The sequence below is a fragment of the Panulirus ornatus genome, chromosome 11 (assembly GCF_036320965.1).
Source record: "Panulirus ornatus isolate Po-2019 chromosome 11, ASM3632096v1, whole genome shotgun sequence".
NCBI classification, from domain to species: domain Eukaryota; kingdom Metazoa; phylum Arthropoda; class Malacostraca; order Decapoda; family Palinuridae; genus Panulirus; species Panulirus ornatus.
Genome location: NC_092234.1, coordinates 34,990,555 through 35,007,605, shown reverse-complemented (window position 1 = coordinate 35,007,605; position 17,051 = coordinate 34,990,555). Strand labels below are relative to the sequence as shown.

At 41.1% G+C, this 17,051-nt stretch overlaps 1 protein-coding gene across 1 annotated transcript in view; it reads left to right on the top strand.

The window, feature by feature from the left end:
• The window catches only part of Pkc98E (Protein kinase C), a 216,545-nt gene that overhangs the window by 182,126 nt on the left and 17,368 nt on the right, over positions 1-17,051 (top strand). Inside the window, exons 11-12 of the mRNA XM_071666782.1 lie at positions 4,858-5,046; positions 5,338-5,484. Coding sequence (XP_071522883.1) covers positions 4,858-5,046; positions 5,338-5,484 — 336 coding nt within the window. The remainder of the gene's footprint in view (positions 1-4,857; positions 5,047-5,337; positions 5,485-17,051) is intronic.

Here is a 17,051-nt window from a genome sequence, read left to right as displayed (position 1 = left end):
AATGGAGAAAGACTAGAGGAAGTGTAGTGTTTTAGATATCTGGGAGTGGACTTAGCAGCGGATGGGACCATGGTAGTGGAAGTGAGTCACAGGGTGGTTGGGGGGGAGAAGATGCTGGGAATGGTGAAGAATGTGTGGAAGGTGAAAACGATATTTCGGAGAGCAAAAATGGGTGTTTGAGGGAATAATGGTTCCAACAATGTTATATGGTTGCGAGGTTGTGCAAAAGGTGATGGATGTTTTGGAAATGAAATGTTTAAGGACATTATATGGTGTGAGGTGGTTTGATCAAGTATGTAATGAAAGGGTAAGAAAGATGTGTGGTAATATAAAGAGTGTGATTGAGAGAACAGAAGAGGGTGTGTTGAAATGGTTTGGACACATGAAGAGAATGAGTGAGGAAAGATTGACAAAGAGGATACATGTGTCACAGGTGGAGGGAACGAGGAGAAGCGTGAGACCAAATTGGAGGTGGAAGGATGGAGTGAAAAAGATTTTGAGCGATCGAGGCCTGAACATACAGGAGTTTGAAAGGCATGCAAGGAATAGAGTGAATTGTGGTTTACTGGGGTCGATGTACTGTCAGTGGATTGAGCCTGGGCATGTGAAGCATCTGGGGTAAACCATGAAAAGGTCTGTGGGGCCTGGATGTGGAAAGGGAGCTGTGGTTTGGGTGCATTACACATAACAGCTAGAGACTGAGTGTAAATGAATGTGGCCTTTTTGGGTGTTTCTGGCACTACCTCGCTGGAGGGGGGGATGCTACTTTGTGTTTGGCGGGGTGGCAATGGGAATGGATGAAGGCAGCAAGTATGAATATGTAGATGTGTATGTATGTATAAATCTGTGTATGTATACGATGAAATATATAGTTATGTGTATGTGCGTGTATGGGCGTTTATGTATATACATGTGTATGTATGTGGGTTGGGTGATGAGGGCCTGAACATGCAGGAGGGTGAAAGGCGTGCACGGAATAGTGAATTGTAGCAATATGCTATACTGGGGTCAATGTGCCATGAATGGAGTGAACCAGGGCACATGAAACATCTGGGGTAAAGCCTCTGAGGCCTGGATATGGATTGGGAGCTGCAGTTTGTGTGCATTACACATGACAGCTAGAGAATGAGAGTGAGCGGATGTGGCCTTTCTTCATCTGTTTCCTGGCACTACGTCGCTGACACGGCAGTGCAAGTTATGACATCCTGGTCATTGTTTCTAGACACTAAAGCCAAAATGTTTTCCATTCCTTGGTAAGAATATAAATAGATGTCAAGAAAGCCTGCACAAGATCTGTGCCTACACGTTGTGTAACAATTGTGAAGCTGTCATTCATACAAGATAATAGATATTATTGGTGAGAACCCTTAATAGTGACAGAACACATCAGAAAAGTCATATATCTCACCACATATGCCTGGAAATGTTCCTACAGTACTTCATATACCTGGCAGTAGAGCAGTGTAAGTTAAGGTCTCAAAACATATGTAAACACTGTTACACAGGGTTGAGTTATATATCATATCGTATTGAAGATTATATTGCAGTTGATCTTAATAGCAAGTTTATGGAGTTTTTTTGAAGAATTTCTAGTAATATTCCATACACAAAGTGTAGCTTGTTTATTAGAATTAACCTTTTTAATGGCTAACCTTTTAGAGCTGAATATTGTGGCCATAATATAGTAGAGATTTTTTTGTTTTTTAAAGGCAGCTTAGCTTTGGATATGCTCTGGAAATTTATGTTATATTGTACAGAGAGGCACTGTAATTATATTGTTCCTGATATTTGGAAATTGATGTATATGCAATAAGTAGCATAAATTACATGTTAATGCAATCATTGTGAGTTTTGTAGATTAAAAGAACAGTTAGCTTGTAGTATTTTGTTCCGATTATCAGTGATCCCTTTTGTATTTTGAGATTGTTAGGGTGTAATGGTGTTCTTCCCCATTTTAGTTCAGGTTAAATTATGGTTTAAGGCTAATTGTACACTTTTATAAGGTTTATAAATTCTTCATGTCACATTATTATTACTTGAATTGTATATTGTTTTTTCCTTTTCATATTCTGTTATGTATGTTTCCAATTTAACCCATTCCATGCAGTCACTTGTACTTCAACCCCCTTCTACCAATATGGCTGGGGTAAAGGAAAACTTTAAGCTAGAATGTTTGCAAATGTAGATACAGCTTGACAACTATGAAATGATAAAGAAGACTAATGAAAAGAAAACATTATTAGTCACAAACTCACCCTGGGTAATGATGAGAGGTGGCAGTATGCACAGTTATTGATGTTTTGCCCACTGACAAACAAAGGAGCAACTCAAAAGGCCCACACTGGCATATATATACACGTACATTACCAGAAATATAAAGATTGCATGAAAGATTGCACAAAAACAATGAGAATCAACAAAATGTGGCGTGAGGTGGTGGTGGAGGGAAATGTCCAGACAACTTGCATACTATTTTACACTACTTTCTTCAACACTTTAAGTATATTTGTGAATCTACTGATATGCAATTTTTACATCAGGAGTCATAAATACATTGTAGAAGTGTAATGTATGGTAAATTATGACTCAGGTCATTTTCTTTTTATTTGGGTAAATGTATTGTGGCCCTTGGCAACTTAGGGCTATGATAGCAACCCCATTGGTGATCTTATGAAAGCTCCAAGTTTAAAATTTTGAAATCCTTTTACCTTATAGAAAGGGTTTGAATTCATCACTGGTCTTTCTTTTAAAGGTCAGACAAAATTTGATGTTTTCAGCCTGAAATTCTGTGGAAGTTGCACATTCATTATAAGTACTTTGTAATCTGTCCTGTGGCAGTTTTTTTTCAGAAAAAGTTCAGTGAAATGAAATTGTTAGGAAAGTTGTAAAGAAATAAAGAATGCTTCTGTAGTTACAAGTTTTGGGTGTTTGGATTTAACTGATTGCTTTTATTGTAATAAAGTTTTGGATGATTAGATTTAACTAAATGTAGACAGTATACAGAAGTAAAAAAATTGTATTGTAGTAAAAAATTTTTTTCTTTTTAAGGGACTAGTTATGGACAAAAGTGTACATCAAGGCCAGGCCTTAATTGAAGTATAGATAAAATGAAATGGAAAAAGACAAGACAAGGGAAAGTATTTACAAATTTTGGAGCAAGTGAAAAAAACCTGTCTTTTCAAATGTGTCAAGTCATAGTTATTTGGAATGATATGAGGAGGTAGAGGCAAGTTGTTAGAAGCAGTGAAAAGTTTTTATCGAGGATGTAAGGCATGTGTACGTGTAGGAAGAGAGGAAAGTGATTGGTTCTCAGTGAATGTAGGTTTGCGGCAGGGGTGTGTGATGTCTCCATGGTTGTTTAATTTGTTTATGGATGGGGTTGTTAGGGAGGTGAATGCAAGAGTTTTGGAAAGAGGGGCAAGTATGCAGTCTGTTGTGGATGAGAGAGCTTGGGAAGTGAGTCAGTTGTTGTTCGCTTATGATACAGCGCTGGTGGCTGATTCATGTGAGAAACTGCAGAAGCTGATGACTGAGTTTGGTAAAGTGTGTGAAAGAAGAAAGTTAAGAGTAAATGTGAATAAGAGCAAGGTTATTAGGTACAGTAGGGTTGAGGGTCAAGTCAGTTGGGAGGTAAGTTTGAATGGAGAAAAGCTGGAGGAAGTGAAGTGTTTTAGATATCTGGGAGTGGATCTGGCAGCGGATGGAACCATGGAAGCGGAAGTGAATCATAGGGTGGGGGAGGGGGCGAAAATTCTGGGAGCCTTGAAGAATGTTTGGAAGTCGAGATCATTATCTCGGAAAGCAAAAATGGGTATGTTTGAAGGAATAGTGGTTCCAACAATGTTGTATGGTTGCGAGGCGTGGGCTATGGATAGAGTTGTGCGAAGGAGGGTGGATGTGGTGGAAATGAGATGTTTGAGGACAATATGTGGTGTGAGGTGGTTTGATCGAGTAAGTAATGTAAGGGTGAGAGAGATGTGTGGAAATAAAAAGAGTGTGGTTGAGAGAGCAGAAGAGGGTGTTTTGAAATGGTTTGGTCACATGGAGAGAATGAGTGAGGAAAGATTGACCAAGAGGATATATGTGTCTGAGGTGGAGGGAACGAGGAGAAGTGGGAGACCAAATTGGAGATGGAAAGATGGAGTTAAAAAGATTTTGAGTGATCGGGACCTGAACATGCAGGAGGGTGAAAGGCGGGCAAGGAATAGAGTGAATTGGAACGATGTGGTATACCGGGGTCGACGTGCTGTCAATGGATTGAACCAGGGCATGTGAAGCGTCTGGGGTAAACCATGCAAAGTGTGTGGGGCCTGGATGTGGAAAGGGAGCTGTGGTTTCGGTGCATTATTACATGACAGCTAGAGACTGAGTGTGAACGAATGGGGCCTTTGGTGTTTTTCCTAGTGCTACCTCGCACATGTGAGGGTGGAGGGGGATGTTATTCCATGTGTGGCGAGGTGGCGATGGGAACAAATAAAGGCCGACAGTATGAATTATGTACATGTTTATATATGTATATGCCTGTGTGTGTATATATATGTGTACATTGAGATGTATAGGTATGTATATTGTGCGTGTGTGGACATGTATGTATATACATGTGTATGTAGGCGGGTTGGGCCATTCTTTCGTCTGTTTCCTTGCGCTACCTCGCTGATGCGGGAGACAGCGACAAAGCAAAATAATAATAATGATGATAATGAGGAGGTAGAGAGTTCCAAAGCTTCAGCATCCCAGTACTGTAGAATTTGTTATGCACACTTATGGCACACTTTGTCTGGTAATATTTTTTTTATCTTATATAACTGAATTTATTGTATTTGATAGCCTTATTTTAAGTAATATATCTTCCAACAGATTCTAAAAGAATTAGATTATGGAGCAAGTGTGGACTGGTGGGCACTTGGTGTCCTTATGTATGAGATGATGGCAGGTCAGCCTCCTTTTGAAGCTGACAATGAGGACGACTTGTTTGAATCCATACTTCATGAAGAAGTTTTATATCCGGTGTGGCTGTCAAAGGAAGCGGTATCAATTTTAAAAGGGGTTAGTGCAATTTTTCTAAGACTTTTGGTATCAAGAAATCATATAATGATTTAATGTAATAGCTTTGTTTACAAGAGCTCAAACTTTAGATGGGTACATTTTCTGAATATCATTTGCATGGAAAAAAGATTTTCATTGACTTTTCAGAGTCCTTCTGTTACTTGAATTGCTGTTATTACTTTTACACTTTTCAGAGTCCTTCTGTTACTTGAATTCCTGTTATTACTTTTACAATTAATAAAAGACCTCTGCAATAAAGACCATTTTAGAGCCAATGATTACCTCCAACAGTTCATGACAAAGGAGCCCTCAAAACGACTAGGGTGTGTGGCAGAACGTGGTGGTGAACTAGCTATCCGTAACCACAAGTTCTTCCGTGAAATTGACTGGGAAGCTCTAGAGCAGCGCAAAGTTAAGCCACCATTCACACCCAAAGTTGTAAGTACTCTGGAATTTCAATTTTTAAGAATGTCTGTAGAGTCTGTTTAGGTACCCATACAACTTGTTAAAAGAAAGGGATTGTATGTTTGAGAGATCAGTATTTTAAAGTCAGAGGTGTAATACGATGACAGGTGACCTGGTTTGTGATTTTTATGTGCTAATTGGGTAGGAAATATGAACCAGGAGGTACTGGAATTGTCAGGAGAGTAGTAAAGGTGTTTTAGAAGTGTTAGTTATCATGATGCTAATCTTTATGCCAACATATGGAAGACCACAAGAATTTGTTTAACCAACAAAATGTTTAGTACCCTCTTGATGACCTTGGTAACCCCAGTTACAAATATGATCTCTCAAGGCTTTATTAACTTGCCATTCATAAGATTAAACGAGCTAAGAAACAGCATGGTGACCAGGATTATCATTAGAGGTGGCTCAGATGACCAGTCACACAAAAGTGAACTAGATAGCAAGACCAGCTAGAAAAATTATATGCTAGATCTGCTTTTCACGTATACTGTGGACGTATCACTATCTCTGCAATACTCGGATCCCTTCTTAGTAGAAGTAGAGGCAAGTATGCATACTAAGTCTTTCAGTATGAGGCATGTCTCCAGGGGGATGAGTTTAGCAGAGTCAGCTTTAACAGTGAGTGTAATAGTTTGGATATTAAGATAACTATGATATAGAGCAGTAAGAGTAGAGTGGTTTGAAATCTTTAAAGATGGGTACTGTCTTAGTAAGTTTTCAGATTTTTTAAGTTTTGTTGAACAACCAGGAGTAGCTCAAGGATTGCAGTTGGGCTAAGTGTTTTTTTATGTGAAAGTTTGATATATTATGAGAGCTTGTTGCTTGGGAGTTTTATAAAGTTTTAACCCATTCATTTCTCCAAGCCTCATATGATACACATGGAGATTGGCTCTTACTGTTCCATGTGTCATATGATTTTTTTTTCTCAGCATAATGGTATTTGCACACAGGCCTGGAAGTAATTGCATAGTGAAAGTTTGTTTTACAAGTGTCAGTGGGAGTGAAGGGTAGGTGAGCATTTATTTAAGGGTGGATTTTGTATAGGTTTTTCTTCAGTGAGGTTGATTTGTGGCTAGATTTTGAATAATGTATTATAAGTATGCATGGGAAGTATTCTTGTCCCTAATGTCTGTGTATGTACAGCGTCGGCAGAAAGAAATGACACACCCCATAGAAATGCAATGGAAAATACGTCTCAAAAAAGACTGCCACAAACCACCTTATGTCAGCAGTGGCTTTCTCTGGCGACATCTGCTAAGTTTTCACGCCTCGAGCGTATCCCAGGGTGACTGACTGCCCCAGTTGCCTGAAAACTCTGCGGTGTGTAGACATATCATTTTAGCACTCCTGCCTGTGCTACCTCCCAGATACTGCCCAATGCCATTTTGTGCCCCCACAGTGCCACACATCAGTATATATGGGTCAAACCATGACGTCGAAGGAGGAGAAGTCCCGTATCTTCGCTTTGAGGGAGGAAAATGTCCCCATTAAAGATATTTGTGTCTGAGTTGGACGTTCTCAGTCGACCATCTTGAGGCTTCTCACTGCCATCAGGGCGCTTGCCCATAACCAGGTTCCGGCACCTAAACTATGCTCTGGGAGGCCAAGAAAAACCTCTCAGAAGACAGACAATATCCTATGGCGTGAAGCGTTGAAAAACCCGTTTATTACGTCCACAGAACTCAAGAAAATGTACCTTGAGCTGCTAGGAAACGTTGCTACCCACACCATTCGCGAACGCTTGCAGCATAACCTCCACCTCTTGTCACAACACACAGCACTGAAGCCACTTGTAACAGCCGGCATGAAGTGCCATAGACTTCAATTTGCACAAAGATACCAAGACTGGACCCCAGAGAAATTGATGCAGACCTGTTTCTCTTATGAATCGACCTTCAAGACAATACGTGTTTGTGTTAAGCTCTGCCGCCGAAGCCCAAACTCCAACCGCTACCATCCAAGATACACTGCAAAAGTCATCAAACACCCTCCTTCAGTGATGATTTGGGGAATTTTGAGTGGCGCCAATGGAGCTGGGGGACTTATTTTTTCTCCCTAAAAATGAGACAATGCATGCTGCAAATTATGTAGATGTGCTGAAGGATCACATGCACCATTTCTATGACCTTCATCAGCCCGAAGGTGTGTTTATGCATGACGGAGGCCCTTGTTATGGCTCAGACCTCATCAATAAGTGGCTGGAGGACACAAACATTAAAGTGCTTGAGTGGCCGGGAAATTCCCCAGATCTCAACCCGATTGAGAATGCCTGGGCACACATCAAGCATGAGTTATCCCTTATCCAGACGACATCCGTCCCAAGCCTTGAAGAGGTGATCACCAAGGTGTGGAAAAATTTTGACTAAGAATACTTCAGATCCTTGGCCATGAACATGCCTTGAAGAAGTTAGGAAGCTCAGAGGAGACATCATGAATTATTAGGATGAATAAAAATACCCTGTTTGATCATTTTTTTCCCTATTTCCCTTATTTGGTGTTCGTTTTCATTGTAGGTGTCATTTCTGTCCGCCGACACTGTATATGTAAATGTACATTGAAATGTATAGGTATGTATATGTGTGTGTGTGGGCGTTATGTATATACATGTGTATTTGGTTGGGTTGGGCCATTCTTTCATCTGTTTCCTTGTGCTACCTTGCTAATGTGAGAGACAGCGCCAGAGTATGATAATGATATAAAAGAAAAAGTATGCCTGTTTAGGTTTTGGGAAAAGGGATTTAGTTATGTGTTAATATTGCTTCATGTGTTAGGGCTAGGAGGTTATGGAAGGTATGAATTTTCTTTTATCATTCATTGAGGTTGGGTGGTGTTGGTTTTGAGGTTCATCATGTAAAGGAAGGAGTGCCAGGTTGTTTTCTTTCTTGATTAGGTTGTTCAGAATTTGGATTTGTTCTATGGTCTCTTTTGATGGTAAGAAGTTTTGTCTTAAGTTTCTCTACCTTTTGAGGTTTGCAGCTTGTAGGAAGAAGTTTTGAGTTTCATTGCTTTTTGTGTCCTTAGGTAAGTGCTGTTGCTGGCTTGATTGAAGTGTGAAATAGCATGGCCCTGGGATGGTAGATTGTCTAATGTGAAGTTTTGAAGCTTAGATTATATGGACTTTATGAATGTTAGCTAGACTGCTTTCATATAGTTTTTGCATGTTTTTTGATGGCAGTGTTATTTGGATGGGCTAGTTAGAGTGTTATCAGAAAGAGTAAGTGATTGGAAGAGAAAAATTTATTTGGTGTGTCCCAGGTGGTTCTTGTGTGCAGAAACAGAGTGCAAAAGATAATGTCTGTTAAGAGTGCTGGAGGTGATGAGTTTGAAGTCTGGTTGGCTGGTTGTATATGTTAGATGTGTTTATTGAGTGCAATTACCCTATGAGTAGCTCATCTCTGGGATGTAGGATGTAACTGTTGAGCCAGGTCAGGGTAGTGAGAAAGTAGATAGTCATGAGTATAAATTTATGATGTTGGGTTTGTTGGTCAGGTTCTGCAATTGAGGAATGTATCTAGGATGGCATTTGGTGAGGGTGGCTATGCAGGTGTTGGTTTTGTCTTGATAAGTGTTTTGCTGTCTTATTTTTATTAATATTTCAAGATTGTTGTATATGTTTGTGATTTGTTGTGTTCATCAAGTGGTGTTTGTTTATGTGCTGTATAAGTGCTATGATTTCTTATATCTTTCTTTTCTGTCTTGTCCTAGGGTTTTGAGCCAGCACTTCAGTCATTGTCAAGTTGCACTCCTCTGAACTAGGTAGCAATCTTTTCCTTCTTCCCCACACACACATGTACTGCGGGCGTTCTACCCACAAATGTACAATCGCTCCTTGTCGCACATAGCACTTGACAACACATAACTCACACAGCTCATTCTTCATAACAATAGATTTTCCTGTGGTGAGTGCTATATGCTAGCCTTGCCTTTTGGCAAAATATTAGGAGCAGTAGATGGAAGTAGTAGGTAGGAACAATAGATAGGAGTGTTAGATAGAAGTGATAGATAGAAACATTTTAGGTGTGAGCATTAAGTAGAAGTAGTAGGTTTGAACATTAGATAGTAGTCAGTAGGAACATTAGTTAAGAGCCATTGGAAACACAGTACAAGAGTTGCCCTTTGTCATTGGCTTGTTAAGGATGAAGCACTAAAAGGCCAAGAAGCAGCACTTGAGTTCACTGGGTAAGAAGAATGTATTACTGTGGCCACCCCTTTGAGGGAGTTATTACAGGGAACAGGCATCAGAGGTATATATAGTTGAAGTTTTTGGATTATGATTTTGGCATCCTTCATGACAGTTGAAGGAATGCCCGTATGAGTTGCGTTTAGCTGACTTCTCAGGTTTTTCATATCTGATAGCCTCCCTGATTTAAAGGTTTTCCTCTGTAGAGGCAACATATTTTTGTCTTTCTGAACAAATTCCACTCTGTTGAAATTTATTATAAGTATGTGCTTGACAAGGATTAAGATTCCAGGATATCCTTCCTAGAAACTGGTTGAATCATCATCCAGAAAAGTCTCAAGTCATTTCCAGTCAGAATTTTACTTGGTTTGGGATAGATGGTGCACTTTCACGAATACTGTTACTCCTTTAAAAGGCTTTAGACTGTGGCAGTTACTTAAGTAGTCTGAACCCAAGTGTTAAAATTCCACAAACTTAAATGTTGTGGAGCCAACTGCTACTGAAATTCTTCAACTGTGTACTGTAAGAATTTTTGTAATGTCAAAGTAAGTACTTCAAAAGATGCTATTTTAGAAAAGAAAATATGAACATTATCTCGGAAAGCAAAAATGGGTATGTTTGAAGGAATAGTGGTTCCAACAATGTTGTATGGTTGCGAGGCGTGGGCTATGGATAGAGTTGTGCGCAGGAGGATGGATGTGCTGGAAATGAGATGTTTGAGGACAATGTGTGGTGTGAGGTGGTTTGATCGAGTAAGTAACGTAAGGGTAAGAGAGATGTGTGGAAATAGAAAGAGCGTGGTTGAGAGAGCAGAAGAGGGTGTTTTGAAATGGTTCGGGCACATGGAGAGAATGAGTGAGGAAAGATTGACCAAGAGAATATATGTGTCGGAGGTGGAGGGAACGAGGAGAAGAGGGAGACCAAATTGGAGGTGGAAAGATGGAGTGAAAAAGATTTTGTGTGATCGGGGCCTGAGCATGCAGGAGGGTGAAAGGAGGGCAAGGAATAGAGTGAATTGGAGCGATGTGGTATACCGGGGTTGACGTGCTGTCAGTTGATTGAATCAAGGCATGTGAAGCGTCTGGGGTAAACCATGGAAAGCTGTGTAGGTATGTATATTTGCGTGTGTGGACGTATGTATATACATGTGTATTGGGCCATTTCTTTCGTCTGTTTCCTTGCGCTACCTCGCAAACGCGGGAGACAGCGACAAAGCAAAAAAAAAAAAAAAATGAAAATATTGAGTTACCTCAGTTCACTGATGTTCTTTTGTTTTTCTCACACAGTAAACCTTCCAAAATATCCTTTTATTCTCCTTAAAGTTTGCTGATACTTACCCACCTCATCTCTCATTTGCTTTCATCTTCAGCCCCGGTACTTTCCTCTTGACCTCCTACTGCTTCCTCATGTATGTCTTCCAATTATTCCCACTCTTTACTGTAAGTACTCACCGTACATTTTTCTTTTCTCTTTCACGCGCTACTTTACTTCGTTATTGCACCACTCACTACCCTTTCTCACCTCCCCACCCCCCACATACCAGACACTTCTCTCAGACAAGCGAGCAATGATTCCCAAAATACCTTGCACTCCTCATGTATCCCCTTGCTTAATCTGTTCTCCCCTTTGTCCATTCTACGCACAATCTTTCTTGGTATTTCTTCATGCAAGTCTCTTTTCCAAGCTCACAGTTACTACCATGTTCTCACACATATCATTACCTCTTTTTTGAAAACCTCCACAAATCTTCACCTTTGCCTCCAACACTTTTGCCTCCAAAAATCCCACCAGCTGTTCCACTCATCATAGCACCTTCACATCCAAGTCTGTCTTTTGGCCAACTATCAAATACTATGTAATCCATTAATGCCTGCTTGCCATCTATCCTGCATATCCATGAATATTTGTGTATGAACCTCCTTTTTAAACCAGGTATTCCCAGTCACCAATCCTTCAACAGCATACGGCTCCATAAGCTGTTCATCTATCCCATTCACCTTGCAGAATACCCCATTTGACGTAGTTATACCCTCAACAGTAACATTACTCGCCTTTGGATTTAAATCACACATCATTAATACCCAGTCTCTTGCATCAAAAATGCTGATGCACTCACTCAGCTGCTCCTAAACTTGCTTCTCATCATCTTTTGTCTCATATCTAGTTGCTTAAGCACTAATAATCACCCACCTATTGTAATCCACTTTCATTTCTACCCACATCATTCTGGAGCTCACTTTCTTACACTCCTTTCCACATACCCACAAATCCTGCTTCAGCAATAGTGCTACCCCTTCCTTAGATCTCACTCTGTTACTAACCCTTACTTTACCCCTATAACATTCCTAAACCATTCTTCCCCCTTATCCTTGAGCTGTCTCTAACTCAGAGCCAGGTCATCCAGGTTCCTCTCCTCAAACATACTACCTCTCTCCTCTCTTCTCATCTTGGTTACATTCAGACAACCCATCCTAAGCTTTGAAGAGGATAAGCAATACTTCCTTAGCTCTTTCTTCTGATCTATTTTTTATGATTTGAAGTACAAGAAAGAGAGGGTTTCCAGCCCCCAACTCATGCTTTCTTAGTTGCACTCTGTGACTTGCTGTGAATACATGTGAAGCAGCCAAGGTAAACCATGGAAAGGGCTTTGGGGCCTGGTCATGGATATGGGACTGTGGTTTCAGGGCATTGCACATGACAGCTAGAGAATGGATATCAGCAAAAGCAGCTTTCTTCTTCTGTTCCTGTTGCTTTCTCGCTAACGCAGGAAATGATAGGCACCTATTGTATATAACTCTACCTTGCTAATGCGGGAAAAGGCAAATATTTATGAAAAAAATTTATAGAAATGGTAGTGAGTGGTGGGATGAAGAAGTAAGGCTGTTAGTGAAAGAGAAGTGAGAGGCGTTTGGACAATACTTGCAAGGAAGTAGTGCAAATGGCTAGGAGATGTATAAAAGAACGCAGCAGGATGTCAAGAGAAAGGTGCAAGAGTTGAAAAAGAGGGTAAATGAGAGTTCGGGTGAGAGAATATCATTAGATTTAGGGAGAATAAAAAGATGTTTTGGAAGGAGGTAAATAATGTGCGTAAGACAAGAGGACAAATGGGAACATCGGTGAAGGGGGCAAGTGGGAAGGTAAATAACAAGTAGTGATGAAGTGAGGAGGAGATGGAGCGAGTATTTTGAAAGTTTGTCGAATGTGTTTGATGGTAGAGTGGCAGATATAGTGTGTTTTGGTCAAGGTGGTGTGCGAAGTGAGAGGGTCAGGGAGTGGTTTGGTAAACAGAGAAGCGGTAGTGAAAGCTTTGAAGAAAATGAAAGCCATCAAGGTTGCAGGTTTGGATGGTATTGCAGTGGAATTTATTAAAAATGGGGGTGATTGTGTTGTTGATTGGTTGGGAAGGATATTCCTTGTACATGTATGGACCATGGTGAAGTGCCTGAGAAGTGGCGGAATGCATGCATAGTGACATTGTACAAAGGCAAAGGGGATAAAGGTGAGTGTTCAAATTACAGAGGCATAAGTTTGTTGAGTATTCCTAGGAAGTTATATGAGAGGATATTGATTGAGAGGGTGAAGGCATGTACGGAGCATCAGATTGGGGAAGAGCAGTTTGGTTTCAGCAGTGGTAGAGGATGTGTGGATCAGACATTTGCTTTGAAGAATGTATGTGAGAAATACTTAGAAAAACAAATGGATTTGTATGTAGCATTTTTGGATCAGGAGAAGGCATATGATAAGGTTGATAGAGATGCTTTGTGGAAGGTTTTAAGAGTATATGGTGTGGGAGGTAAGTTGCTAGAAGCAGTGGAGTTTTTATGGAAGATGAAAGGCATTTGTAAGAGTAGGAAGAGAGGAAAGTGATTGGTTCCAAGTGAATGTCAGTCTGCAGCAGGAGTGTTTGATTATCCCCATGGTTGTTTAATTTGTTTATGGATAGGGTTGTTAGGGAGGTGAATGCAAGAGTTTTGGAGAGAGAGGTTATTATGCAGTCTGTTGGGGATGAGAGGACCTGGGAAGTGGGCCAGTTGTTGTCTGCAGATGATACAGCTCTGTTGGCTGATTCATGTGAGAAACTGCAGAGGTTGGTGACAGTTTGGTAAAGTTTGTGAAAGGAGAAAGCTGAGAGTAAATGTGAATAAGAGTAAGGTTATTAGGTTCAGTAGGGTTGAGAAACAAGTTAATTGGGAGGTAAGTTTGAATGGAGAAAAATTGAAGGAAGTGAAGTGTTTTAGATACCTTGGAGTGGACTTAGCAGCGGATGGAACCATGGAAGCTTGCCGTTATCCATTCCTGGCACCACCCCATTCCTCAGGAAACAGCATCGCTACCCGCTGCTTCAGTGAGGCAGCACCACAAAAACAGAAAAATGGCCAACATTCACTCACACTCAGTCTCTAGCTGTCATGTGTAATGCACCAAAATTACAGCTTCCTATCCACGTCCAGGCTCCACAGATCTTTCACTTGCCCTGGTTCAGTCCAATGACAGCACATCGACCCCGGTGTACCACATCATTCCAATTCGCTCTATCCCTTGCACCTCTCACCCCTGTATGTTCAGGCCTTGATCACTCAAAATCTTTTTCACTCCATCCCTTCACCTCAAGTTTGGACCCCTGTTTCTCCTTGTTCCCTCCACTTCTGACACATATATCCTCCTTGTCAGCTTTTCCTCACTCATTCTCTCCATATGTCCAAGCCATTTCAACACACCCTCTTCTCTCTCAACCACACTTTTTTTTTTATTACCACTCATCTCTCTTTCCCTATCATTACTTATTCAAATAATACTTCCTCACACCACATATTGTCCTCAAACATTTCATTTCCAACACATCCACCCTCTTTGCAAAACGCTATCTGTAGCTCACACTTGCAACCGTATGATATTGTTGGAACTACTGTTCCTTCAAACATACCCATTTTTGCTCTCTGAGATAACATTTTCCCTTCCCACACATTCTTCATCACTCCTAGAACCTTTGCCCCCTCCCCTCTCCTATGACTCTCTTCCGCTTCCATGGTTCTATTCGCTGGAAAATCAACTCCCTGATACCAAAAACACTTTACTTCCTCCAATTTCTTTTCCATTCAAACTTGCATCCCAATTAGCTTGTCCCTCAACTCTGCTGAGCCTAATAACCTTGCTCTTAATTCACATTTACCCTCGGCTTTCTCCTTTCACACACTTTTTTAAATGCAGTCACCAACTTCTGCAGTTTGTCAATCGAATCAGCCACCAGTGCTGTATCATCGGCAAACAACAAATGACACTTCCCAAACCCTCTCATCCCCAAAAGGCTGCATTCTTGCCCCTCTCTCCAAAACGATTCCATGTACCTACCTAACCACCCTATCCATAAACAAATTAAACAACTATGGGGACATCAACCCACTACCACAGACCCACGTTCACTGGTAGCCAATCTCTTTCCTCTCTTTCTACTCGTACACATACCTAACACCCTTGTTAAAAGCTTATTACTGCTTTTAGCAGCTTACCTCCCACACCATATACTCTTAATACCTTCCACATTTCTGTCAAACCTATCATATATCTTCTCCAGATCCATAATTGCTACATACAAGTCCATCTGTTTTCCTAATTATTTTTCACGTGCATTCTTCAAAGCAAACACCTGATCTACACATCCTCTACCACTTCTGAAACCACACTGCTCCTCCCCAGTCTTTTCATACTTATTTTTTTTTTTTCATACTTTGTCGCTGTGTCCCGCGTTTGCGAGGTAGCGCAAGGAAACAGACGAAAGAAATGGCCCAACCCTCCCCATACACATGTACATACACACGTCCACACACGCAAATATACATACCTACACAGCTTTCCATGGTTTACCCCGGACGCTTCACATGCCTTGATTCAATCCACTGACAGCACGTCAACCCCTGTATACCACATCGCTCCAATTCACTCTATTCCTTGCCCTCCTTTCACCCTCCTGCATGCTCAGGCCCCGATCACACAAAACCCTTTTCACTCCATCTTTCCACCTCCAATTTGGTCTCCCTCTTCTCCTCGTTCCCTCCACCTCCGACACATATATCCTCTTGGTCAATCTTTCCTCACTCATTCTCTCCATGTGCCCAAACCATTTCAAAACACCCTCTTCTGCTCTCTCAACCACGCTCTTTTTATTTCCACACATCTCTCTTACCCTTACGTTACTTACTCGATCAAACCACCTCACACCACACATTGTCCTCAAACATCTCATTTCCAGCACATCCATCCTCCTGCGCACAACTCTATCCATAGCCCACGCCTCGCAACCATACAACATTGTTGGAACCACTATTCCTTCAAACATACCCATTTTTGCTTTCCGGGATAATGTTCTCGACTTCCACACATTTTTCAAGGCTCCCAAAATTTTCGCCCCCTCCCCCACCCTATGATCCACTTCCGCTTCCATGGTTCCATCCGCTGACAGATCCACTCCCAGATATCTAAAACACTTCACTTCCTCCAGTTTTTCTCCATTCAAACTCACCTCCCAATTGACTTGACCCTCAACCCTACTGTACCTAATAACCTTGCTCTTATTCACATTTACTCTTAACTTTCTTCTTCCACACACTTTACCAAACTCCGTCACCAGCTTCTGCAGTTTCTCACATGAATCCGCCACCAGCGCTGTATCATCAGCGAACAACAACTGACTCACTTCCCAAGCTCTCTCCCAGTCTTATTCTCTGTAAATGTCTTCACCCTCTCAAGCAGTACCCTCCCATACAATTTTCCAGGAATATTCAACAAACTTATACCTATGTAATTTGAATACTCACCTTTATCCCCTTTGCATTTGTACAGTGGCACTATACATGCATTCTGCAAATCCTCAGGTACTTCACCATGATCCATACATACCAACCAGTCAACAACATAGTAACCCCCTTCTTAATAAATTCAACTGCAGTACCATCCAAACCCGCTGCCTTGCTAGATTTCATCTTCTGCAAGGCTTTCACCACCTCTTCGCTCTTCACCAAACCACTCTCTCTGACCCTGCCATGCTATCATCAAACACATTTGACAACCCCTCAGAATAGTCACCCCATCTCATTCTCACTTCATCACTACCTGTTATACATACATTATCCCTGGGGATAGGAGAGAAAGAATACTGCCCACTTATTCCCTGTGTGTCAAAGAAAGCAACTAAGGTAGGTGGGAAAGGATGGCAGGAAGTCCTTCCTTCCAGTGTTACTTTCCAAAAGTAGGAGCAGAACAAAATGCCAAGTGATGAATTTTTTTTTCAAAGGCTGTGTCATCTGTTCTTGATGCTACCTAAAACACTTACACACTAAACATTTTTACACTTACACCAGTG